The following is a 12103-nucleotide window of genomic DNA, read 5'->3' as shown; positions in this document are numbered from 1 at the left end:
ACAAGAGAAGGGTGGATGCTTCGTTTTGTTTTGTTTTGTTTTGCTTTTGCAGGAGCAGGAGGATAAGAGAGACTGGAGGAGGAGACTCTAGCTTCACATAAGTATGAACTGCAGACTTAACACTTTGGTTGCTGATTCTGAGTCACTGATGTTTGCATTAAGAAAACTGTGCTATATTAGCTGTGTTTTGATTAAGGTATCATGTTATATTATTGGGAATGCCAAATGCTACAGTGGAGAAAACTTTTGATGTCACTCATGACTGGAATATGTTACTATTAACTTAGGCCACTGTAAAAAAGTCAATTAAATTTTATAGAGGAAAATCGCCAAAACCTTAACAATATCTATGAATGACTTGCCATATTCGAAATAGAGATATGCAATAACAAACATTGGTCCACGTGATTTAGGTTCTCGCTTGAAATAGTAAGTTATTAAAAGTAGAATATAACCGACAGGAACATTTGATAGGATGTGGTACTGAAAAAGAACAAGAGCAAAGTAAATAAAGAAAATATTGTGTTTAGTTTGGATAAATTCAAATTAAAATGTACCATTACACTCAGAGGATCAATATGAAATAAAACATATGCAAAATTTGTATGAAGTACATGACTGATAACTGTTCTGTCCTGAGCTTTTGTTTCTATAGTACCCACTTGACCACACCAACAGTTTTCACACCAAAGGAGGGTAATTGCGAATATTTGTGGGAGGAATATTACTAAAAGTGGGAAAGCTAAGCCCTGAGGGGGATGATAACGCCATAACTTTTACTTATGATAAAAATTCTTCAAATTTTGACAACAAGCATAAAATTTTCCAAAACATAGAGACAGAACAGAGTTCTTAATTTTCTAGCTCCAATGAATTGACACATGGGAGTGTGTCAAAAAAGGGGGGAATTGAGTCCGAACATCAAACAATGGTTTTATGAACATCTTATGACTTTATTTGTGTGTTTAATAATTTAGCTATGGTAAAACTTAAGCATATAATGTGTTAGACTTAGAAATGGTTCATTAATTTTTGATTTCTTTTACACACACATAGATTATGATTAGAATAAGTCCCTGGGTCAGAGAGTCCTGAACATAATATTTTAAACCAAATTTGAATCATTAGAACAACAATGGATAACAACATTAGATTATCAAGGCTAGGGAGAGAGGTGTTTTGGTTTTATGTCTCTTGCAGAGAAAGGAACAGACACCAGACGGGGACACGGAGATGCGGATCCTTTACAGCAGAGACAGATGTAGGGACTGCCGAGACAGGAACTGAGGTCAAGTGTCATGGCGTTTGGGCTCCTGGAGAAGATGGATCCCATAAACACAGCAATAACCATGAAGGGGTTGGCGAAAACCAGGAACACCAGACCAACGAGGTTCGAGAGACTCTTGGTAAAAAGGGGGACACGGTGGTGAACCCAAAACACACAGATCTTTGTTTGAAATCGGGGCAGAATAATCCCCAGAACTGTGCAATGACTAAAGAGTGGTCGAACCCCGGAGGTCGAAGAAAGAAGCTGAGAATCACCCAACTGGAAGACACTGGTAGCTGCAGCAATACAAATAAAGGTTAAAAGCTCCTTAGACAGAGGTTCTAGTCTAAGTACATTTGAAAGGTATAAGGTGGTATTAAATGACTTAATAATTGATCAACAAATTGATTTACTCTGCCTTACAGAAACCTGGTTGCAGCAGGATGATTATGTTAGTTTAAATGAATCAACACCCCTGAGTCATTCTAACTACCAGAAATCTCGAAGCACAGGCCGAGGGGGAGGTGTGGCAGCAATTTTTCACACCAGCCTATTAATTAATGAAAGACCAAGACAGACTTTTAATTCATTTGAAAGCCTGATGCTTAACATTGTCCACCCCAGCTGTGAAACTCAGAAACCAGTCTTACTTGTTATCATCTATCGCCCACCTGGGCCTTACACAGAGTTTCTGTCTGATTTCTCAGACTTTATATCTAATTTAGTTCTGAGCTCAGATAAAATAATTATGGTGGGTGATTTTAACATCCATGTAGATGCTAAAATGACAGCCTCAACATGGCGTTTAATCTGTTATTAGACTCAATTGGTTTCTCTCAAAATGTAAAAGAACCCACCCACCACTTTAATCACACTCTAGATCTTGTTTTAACATATGGCATAGAACCTGAACATTTAACACTGTTTCCTGAAAACCCTCAGGAAACAGTTTCAGTCAGGTTTCAGAGCTCAGCACAGCACAGAAACAGCTTTAGTGAAGGTTACAAATGATCTTCTTATGGCCTCTGACAGTGGACTCATCTCTGTGCTTGTCCTGCTAGACCTCAGTGCAGCGTTCGATACTGTTGACCATAATATCCTATTAGAGCAATTAGAACATGCTGTAGGTATTACAGGTACTGCACTGCAGTGGTTTGTATCATAGCTATCTAATAGACTCCAATTTGTGCATGTAAATGGAGAGTCCTCTTCACACACTGAGGTTAATTATGGAGTTCCACAGGGTTCAGTGCTAGGACCAATTCTGTGTACTAGGGCTGGGCCATATTATACCGTTCACGGTAATACCGGTATAATGTTAGGCAATGATAGGAAAATGAAATATCGTGATAGAATATGAGTAAAACGCGCATGCACAGTGCCTTTGTTTTCATACGCACATGGCCGATTGTTGAGTGAAACAGATGAACCGGAATTGGTTTGTAAAAATGGTGCAACTTCAGTGATGTGGAACTGGTTTGGTGTTTGTCCGTCAGATACACGACAAAGCACATTTTTTTGCAGAAAATGCAAGCGGCCGTCGTTATTGTCGTATTTGTCGGACTAAGATGCTCTTAAGTCTTGGAGTAATCTGGGTCCTAAACTCTGTATGCTTCTGGTCAAACAAACACTGCAGCATCACTGAGAGTTAAAAACTGTCTAAATTCTTTCATCTTTAATAAAACGAACAGCGTTGCTGCTTTACCAGGTGTAACTATGAAGTTTAACTTCCAGGCATCCATGAAAACAAAATTTATTACATTTAACGGAGTTAGAAGTTAGCAGGAAGCTAGCGGAAGTTAGCTTGCTAGTTTAGCTAGTTACCTAAGCATGACATAGCATGTTCTGACTGAGAGATTTCTGAAAAAATTAAAACGTACAGCTCTGCTATCACTTCCAACATAAATGAAAACAGGAAACTAATCAGCAGTGACGTTTGTAGGGTTACTGAAGTTGGGCTAGCTGGTATATAATGATGTGCTACGTGATCGCTAGCGACACAGCTATGTTAGCATAACATAAACAGTGAAGCTGGAGGACGAACACTAACACTTTTCCACTTATAAAAGTTAACGTGAAGGTTCTTCATGGTTAGAGACAAATGCAATCGCATGGCAGGATGCTGTAAACGGACCAAACTTCAGTCAGGAGAACAACTGAGATAATCCATCCACAATACGAGGTTAGTCATTAATATATGATCGGGGCAATCGTGGCTCAAGAGTTGGGAGTTCGCCTTGTAATCGGAAGGTTGCCGGTTCGAGCCCCGGCTTGGACAGTCGGTTGTTGTGTCCTTGGGCAAGACACTTCACCCGTTGCCTACTGGTGGTGGTCAGAGGGCCCGGTGGCGCCAGTGTCCGGCAGCCTCGCCTCTGTCAGTGCGCCCCAGGATGGCTGTGGCTACAATGTAGCTTGCCACCAGTGTGTGAATGTGTGCGTGAATGGGTGGATGACTGGATATGTAAAGTGCTTTGGGGTCCTTAGGGACTAGTAAAGCGGTATATAAATACAGGCCATTTACCATTTACTGCAACAACATGGGAATAGAATAGAGCAGCTGCCAGAGAATTCAACATTAATGAATCAATGGTACAGAAGTGGAGGAAGCAAGAAGAATGAGTTTAATAAAGTTTGATTTATCTGGCTGCTTTGTTTCGCTTAATGTGCGTTATAATCCCGTGCACCGAAAACTACGTACTGTACACTGCAGTTTAATGTTGCAAAGCACCTCTTTTTAACTTCAGTGGATATTATACATGGTTACCCAGATAGCAAGGAGACATTGAACAGATGTTGATTTTCCATCTGAACCATCAGAATCGTCAGGATTGAAATGTCAACACAAAACCAATGTTGAAACAACCTTGAAATACTGATGAAACCTGACACTGACATTGAAATAACATTGATTCACTGTTGTTCTGTCATCGTTGATTGTTGATCTATTTATAGTTGACAAGGTGACAACAATCACGTTGAAAAACCATCGATTTATGGTTGAGCGGGAAATTAAAGCTGCTACCACTTGGACTATTCCGCAGCACCCCTATCACATTGGTACATCCCTCCAGGTATCCATTGTCTTGTACAGTAGAGCGGGACATTAGATTTACTCTCAGCGGAATTGACCGGAGAAGGCATCAGTTCATGCACTGCACTGGCCTGCGCCACGATTAGTATAAGGTAAGAATGAATGACTTTTGTTCTATTCGTTATTTCCACGGTTGCATTTGAATAACAGTAAAAAAAAAAAAACTTGTTAATGTAAAGTTTCGGATAAAATGTGGGAGCCCGAAATTGTGTCTACTTTCATCTTACAATCCGGCAACAAATAAATTGCACTGCAAACAAAGTCTATCAACAAAGAAAACATTTTCGTTTCATACTTTTCCGTTATATTCCCTTATAAAGCTAGCTTTAATGCTTCGAGGGTTCCTTTGTTCTTGCCGTCGCCTCGGCGCTTGACCCAGACTTTCGCTCTGTAGTTGCTTTTTAGCATAGTACTACAAAAAATTGTAAATCTGTGATATATGATTGATAAACGTAAAGGTAACTGTATAAATGTGTTCAATGACTTTGTTACTTTTAATGATTGGAGAGCACCCGCTTCGATTCGCACTCAATTCAAACTTTACGCTGCACGCTCACCTAACTTGCGTTTGCACCTTTTGTCCACACGTAAACTGCGTTTAGCATTTACGTGTGGACGAGGAAGACGGAGAAAACGCAGCGTCAAAGGTGTGCGCCTATTTTGACGCCACACTGTGCGCCAAGTTTTTGTCTCGGTGCCATGAATTCCTACAATGGCAGACTTAGACAAAATACTGCTAATTTTATTATCTTCAGTGTTTAAATGCTTACATATACGGGTTTGCTTGTAATTGTTGCCTATATACATTTTAAGCTATTATTTATTATTTAGTTCAATCAATAGATCAAGTTTTGTAGTGACTATGAAATATATTGTAATTATCTGTTTCCTGTTTATCCTAGACAGGGCAAAAAAGGACTCCAAATTAAAAAAAGATAAAAATGAAAGACTGGTGCATTGTGCAGTTTAGCACTGGTGGTACAGAAATAGTCCCTAGATCATGGATAAATGGGGAGAAATTGTCATGGCCTCCATATCCTCCGTGAGACACATTCAGGATCCACGACGCAGTAAAGAGGAGAGTTCATCCTGGTGCAACATGGCTCACCTATGCACCAGTCCGACTTCTAATAAGCCATGGTGGGTATCATCTGGATTGGTGTTGTATAAATGTAACAATAACAAGTTTTTCGTGTCCTAATTTATGTCTGGCCATACATTGTGTTTGTACTTCCAGACACATTTCACGAAGCAGAACGCAGTCTTCAGAAATATCTAAGTGAACACTGTGATACGTCTGACCTTCAGTCCGAAGCTGAAACTCAGACCAGTCATAAAAGAAAGCACAAGTAAAACTTTTTTTATTTCACAAACATATCTTTGATTGCTAAGAATTTATGATCTTGTCTTTTGTACATATCTGTGGTGCTTGCATACTGCAATATCACCACATAATATAGTCCAAAAAGTGGAAGCTTGTAAACTTTTTATAAATGCAAAGCCGTGTACACTTGTGCAATTCAAAAATTCCTTGTATACTGTACCTTCTTGCACATCTCCGTTTCCTGTGTGTGTTGTTATAAATCAAACTGTAACTTTAGGAAAAAATATTCCAAAAGCACATTTGTAATTACTTATGACCGTTTTCAACTTTTTTTCTTTAGACCAAATCCCCTGTACACATATAGTGACTCAGAGGATGAGCAGCCCACAAAAAAAATGGTTTCCCCAGGCCCCTCGAGTGAAAATACCAGGTAATAAAATACTGTCTAGTGTCTTTGTACATATCTGTGTGTGACACAAGGAAACGTTTGACAAGTTGTCTGTATTCTTAAATACTTTAAAAAAAAGCATATTTTTCTGTCAGACCTGACGAGAGCTGTTAACGAACTCCGTGAGGAGGTCAGAGCCATCCGCAATACCGGCTGCAATGAATCGGTAGATGCTGGGGTACTGGCTCTGGATTTGCCCTTGCACAACATTGAGGAGCTAAACAATGCAGAGCCAGCTCTTCAATCACAAGAGGCAAATAAGGCAATGGTAAGTATATAAAGGTTATGTACACTTTGTAACTATAAAGTGTAATAGCTGTCAGATGTGATTTAAATACATAACAACGGCCTGTTGATTAAACACACAAGCACTTGCATACACATTTAAGACATGAGATACGCTAATTCCATCTCTTAAAATGTGTCTATAGGTGAGACGCTTTGCCTTGATTGGAGCCTGACGCAGCAGTTAGGGGCAAACTCTATGTCCGAGTTAGTCTTTGCACAAGCAGTGCAGAAATGGCTCCGATATGCCCCAGATCGTTTGGGTGGTGCAGGACGCACATCATGCAAAAAATTACAAACTTCTGTGAATCATATAAACGTAAATCGGAAACTGTCTTAGTATTTAGCAAACGAAACATGCCTATTGACCTTTTTTTGTTTATTTTTTTTCTCTGTTACATCACATGCAATGCTTTCTTATTTTAGGATATTAATATTGACATGATACATTGTGAGACATTTGGGGTTTTTTTTATAAAGGGTGTCCAATTTAAGGAATAAGTACAATTATGTGTTTAGGTGGTTGAAGTATTGATGGAAACATGCAGTAGTTTAGTATTGGTTAAAATACCTATAAAGAAAGGTAGATTTCCAGTCATGATTTAACTGTTTTAATAAAAAGCAACTGTGCGAAAGAGGCGGAAAATGAACACCATAGCTCAACAGTGTTTCAATATCAGAATCTGACATTGTTTCAATGTCAGCAGTATTAGAAAATATAACGTTGAATCAACGTCAGGTTTCAACATTGATTCAACATCAAAACCTGACGTTGTTTCAACATTAAAAAAGGGTGCAAGAGTGACGTTAGGTCAACGTCACACTTCAACGTTGGTTCAATGACACAGCCTGATATTGACTCAACATTGTTTCAATGTTTCCTTGCTATCTGGGTATGCTATACATGGTTATGCTCAGGATATGTCAGCCCATTTCTACTGGAAATGCCTTTTGGTTAAACTTTCAGCAAGGAATTTGCATTTGCACTGTTACATTTTTATAAAGCTTTAATGTACATAAAAACCAGCTTCTTGTTTAAGTGAAAATAAATGGAAGGTTGTCTTTTTGCGCTAGTAATGTTGTGGAGTTGTATTTTGTCTCGCATCAATTATATCGTCAGTTATATCGTTATCGCAAATTTTCAAATATATGTCGTGATAAATATTTTTGGCCATATCGCCCTGCTCGACTGTGTACATTATACATGGTTCCCTTAGGCAGCATCATTAGAAGACATAGCATACATTTACACTGCTATGCAGATGACACCCAGCTCTATCTGTCCATGAAGCCAGATAACACACACCAATGAGTTAAACTGCAGGAATGTCTTAAAGACATAAAGACTAGGATGGCCGCTAACTTTCTGCTTCTTAATTCAGATCAAACTGAGGTTATTGTACTCGGCCCTGAAAATCTTAGAAATATGGTATCTAACCAGATTCTTACTCTGGATGGCATTACCTTGGCCTCCAGTAACACTGTGAGGAACCTTGGAGTCATTTTTGACCAGGACATGTCCTTCAACGCACATATTAAACAAATATGTAAGACTGCGTTCTTCCATTTGCGCAACATCTCTAAAATTAGAAATATCCTGTCTCAGAGTGACACTGAAAAACTAGTTCATGCATTTATTACTTCCAGGCTGGACGACTGTAATTCATTATTATCAGGATGTCCAAAAAACTTGCTGAAAAGCCTTCAGCTAATCCAAAATGCTGCAGCAAGAGTCCTGACAGGGACTAGAAAGAGAGAGCAGATTTCTCCTGTTTTGGCTTCCCTTCATTGGCTTCCTGTTAAGTCCAGAATTGAATTCAAAATCCTGCTCCTCACATACAAGGTCTTAAATAATCAGGCCCCATCTTATCTTAATGACCTTGTAGTACCATATCACCCTATTAGAGCACTTCGCTCTCGCTCTGCAGGCCTACCGTATTTTCACGACCATAAGGCGCACTTAAAAGTCTTAGATTTTCTTCAAAAAGTACGGCGCGCCCTATAGCGCAGTGCGCCCTGTGTGTTGTAAGGAGGACGTAGTAGAGAACACCATGAGAACGCTAAAGGGTGAAGTGTGGGCATTGATCGTATATACCGGACAATCGCACATACCTGTATAAAAGGACAGGTATGTGCATTATGTGGAACATCGTTGTTTTAACAACCCTGAAAATGGCAAAGAGACACGCTTATGAAGCACAGTTTAAACTGAAGGCCATCAGCTATGCGGAAGAACATGGAAATCAAGCAGCGGGGAGAGAATTTAAGATTAACGAATCGATGGTTCGCAAATGGAGGAAGCTAGAAAACAAGCTCCGGCAGGTCAAGAAAACGCAGCTGAGTTTCCGCGGACATAAGGCGAGGTGGCCCGAGTTGGAGGAAAGACTCAGCGGTGGATCATCGAGCAAAGAACGAGCGGGAGAAGCGTTTCGACAGTCACCATTCGGCTAAAAGCAGTTTCACTAGCTGAAGAGATGAACATTGAACATTTCCAAGGAGGTCCGTCTTGGTGCTTTCGTTTTATGAAACGGTGCCATTTTTCCATCCGGACCAGGACTACGGTAGCGCAGCAACTTCCAGCGGATTATAAGGAAAAGCTGGCCATCTTCCGCTCCTACTGCAGCAAACACATCCAGCCCAGCCACATCACTGACATGGACGAGGTCCCGCTCACTTTTGACATCCCGGTGAGTCACACTGTGGAGAAGAAGGGGACCAGCACGGTAGCGATACGCACAACGGGGTATGAAAAGTCTTCTTTTACTGTTGTGCTTGGCTGCCATGCTAATGGACAGAAACTGCCGCCTATGGTGATTTTTAAGCGAAATACTTTGCCTAAAGAGAAGTTTCCAGCAGAAATCATCATTAAGGCAAATGAAAAGGGCTGGATGGATGAGGAAATGATGAAAGAGTGGCTGAGGGAGGTGTATGTAAGGAGACCAGGTGGTTTTTTCCACGCATCACCATCGCTCTTAATCTGTGACTCTATGCGTGCCCACCTCACAGCCGATGTGAAAAAACTAGTGAAACAAATGAACTGTGAGCTTGCTGTCATTCTGGGAGGCCTGACAAAGGAACTCCAACCGCTGGACATCGGTGTGAACCGCCCGTTCAAAGTAAGGCTGCGAGCGGCCTGGGAGTGAACCTGGAATGTTTGATGGAGATTTAGCGCAGCTGTTCAATTCAGACACAGAGGATGAGGACTTCGATGGGTTTGATTGATGATAAAAATGTGAGTACCAAACTTTGTTTTGCTCCTGCTTTATTTTTAAATATGCATACTTGTATGCTTGTGTGTTGTTGATGATGACGATTACCGGTAATAGAAATGTAAGTAAGGTACCGAACTCAGGTTTGCTCCCGCTTTATTTTTAAATACGCATACGGTACTTGTATGCGCCCTATGATCCAGTGCGCCTTATGTGTGTGTTAAATACAGTAATGGCACACATAACTAAGACTGCGCCTTTTAGTACAGTGCGTCTTATGGTCGTGAAAATACAGTACTTGTTGTTCCTAGAGTATTAAAAAGTAGAATGGGAGGCAGAGCCTTCAGTTTTCAGGCCCCTCTTCTGTGGAACCAGCTTCCAGTTTGGATTCAGGAGACAGACACTATCTTTATGCTGCAATAGATGTAGGCTGCCGGGGGATTCCCATGATGCATTGAGTTTTTCCTTTCCAGTCACCTTTCTCACTCACTATGTATTAATAGACCTCTCTGCATTGAATCATATCTGTTATTAACCTCTGTCTCTCTTCCACAGCATGTCTTTATCCTGTCTTCCTTCTCTCACCCCAAATGGTCGCAGCAGATGGCCCCGCCCCTCCCTGAGCCTGGTTCTGCCGGAGGTTTCTTCCTGTTAAAAGGGAGTTTTTCCTTCCCACTGTCGCCAAAGTGCTGCTCATAGGGGGTCATATGATTGTTGGGTTTTTCTCTGTATCTATGAAGCGCCTTGAGGCGACTTTTGTTGTGATTTGGCGCTATATAAATAAAATTGAATTGAATTGAATTGAATTGAATTGAATTGAATTCTTTTGACCCATTTTGCCACAGGAAAGGACGTTGCCTAATAATTATGCACACCTGATATAGGGTGTTGATGTCATTAGACCACACCCCTTCTCATTAAAGAGATGCACATCACCTAATATGCTTAAGTGGTAGTAGGCTTTCGAGCCTATACAGCTTGGAGTAAGACAACATGCATGAAGAGGATGATGTGGACAAAATACTCATTTGCCTAATAATTCTGCACTCCCTGTAGACACTGACTGGCAGGTGATGCATTTACCTGACTATCATCACAGACACATGCATTTGTAACCTTGTATTTTTTTATACCAGTTTGTTTTTAGACAAACTCAGCATTTGACTGTTTAAAACAGTTCAATGTACGACTGCCCAGACGTGAGCTGCTGGTAACTCACGACACTACGGGCTCTGGAAATAAGGGATGTGTCCACCTCACTGGTGTTAATATCAGCAGTTACCTTATCTGCATCCAGAGTCTTCCCAGGCTCCTTGATGAGAACGCTCTTGTCGATGGCGCTCACACCACACAGAGAACGTGGCAGGGCCGTCACCTGCATGTTGGTCTCTTCACCTGGGACGGCTGAAGACGGTGAAAACTCCACTGACACCTGACACACACAAAACACCCGTAGAAGTTTAGTGACTGTGAAAACTCCCCACTCACTGCTGGCTAAATGAGCTGCTTCACTGTGGTGAGTGACAAATCATGAGTCCCATGTGATGGCTGTAGCCCACGTTGGACACTGTATGAACACTGTGTCAGTGTTAGATAGGTAGGACTTGCATCATCATTGAAAAAGTGCTTGTATAAATGGGAGTGAGCGGGTCATGAGGTCATATAAAGAAGCAATTTGAGTCCCCAGGTAGAGTAGAAACAGCTGTGCAACAACCAGTCCACAACAACCAGTATATGCTAGAAATCCTGGAGATGACTTTGATTTGAACGACATGGCATGACTGCAGACGCCAAACACACAGCACACCTCTAGAATTACACTCACCTTGTTGCTGAAGCATTTGTCAGTAGAGAAGTCAGCACTGTGGGCAATTACATCCTCACTTGGCAGGACGGCATAAGCCACAACCTGGAACTCTGGAGCCATCTCAGGAGACACTCTGACTTTAAAGGACACCTGGCCCTCATTCACTGAAACACAGGTCCAAACATGCATCCACAGATCAACAAAACAGACCAACGTCAATGCTTGGCTGTGGCATTTGTGGAAATATGGGAATATTACCTGATCTGTCTCGCACTTCAACCTGTTTTTGTCCTTGCATGGTGACAGCTCCTCTGGACAACACCTGGAAGACAGAAATCATTTAAAAACAAGAATGAACTAGCACTGATATCTGTGGACATCAATGTGTTTGAATTAAAAGGTTAAGAGACATCCAGATTCAAGGGAAGCAAATTTGGATGTCATCAGCATAACAATGAAAGGGAATGTTGTATTTCCTAAATATAGGAATAAAAATAATAATAATTTTAAAAAAATTAAATGAATGAGAGGTAAAACTTGAGGGGGTAGGGACAAATAAGTAAATACTTCTGCCTACTCCTTTTCAAACAAATAGTGGAATGATATTTTGTAATGGTTGTGAAGGCACATGTTTGAAATGTTTGAAATAAAAATGAACTGAAATGAACTGAA

The 12103-nt window shown here is 40.7% G+C and overlaps 1 protein-coding gene and 1 long non-coding RNA gene across 3 annotated transcripts in view; one reads left to right on the top strand and one right to left on the bottom strand.

The window, feature by feature from the left end:
* LOC309702883 (alpha-2-macroglobulin-like) overlaps positions 1–12103 on the bottom strand; it is a 66118-nt gene that overhangs the window by 29627 nt on the left and 24388 nt on the right. Inside the window, exons 14-16 of the mRNA XM_082527520.1 lie at positions 11690–11753; positions 11450–11595; positions 10907–11056 (exon numbers count right to left, since the gene is read on the bottom strand). Of these exons, the coding sequence (XP_082383646.1) occupies positions 10907–11056; positions 11450–11595; positions 11690–11753 (360 nt within the window). The remainder of the gene's footprint in view (positions 1–10906; positions 11057–11449; positions 11596–11689; positions 11754–12103) is intronic.
* LOC309702885 lies at positions 4138–6703 on the top strand. Of its 2 annotated transcripts, XR_014275779.1 has the most exons (6): positions 4138–4450; positions 5261–5498; positions 5596–5707; positions 6023–6112; positions 6226–6398; positions 6562–6703. It is a non-coding gene; the product is annotated as an uncharacterized lncRNA (long non-coding RNA). The 2 variants fall into 2 exon arrangements; XR_014275780.1 differs by having other exon boundaries at positions 5596–6112.

This window comes from Aulonocara stuartgranti, assembly GCF_965226115.1.
Source record: "Aulonocara stuartgranti genome assembly, chromosome: 3".
NCBI lineage: Eukaryota > Metazoa > Chordata > Actinopteri > Cichliformes > Cichlidae > Aulonocara > Aulonocara stuartgranti.
This window is presented reverse-complemented; position numbering and strand designations above follow the sequence as displayed.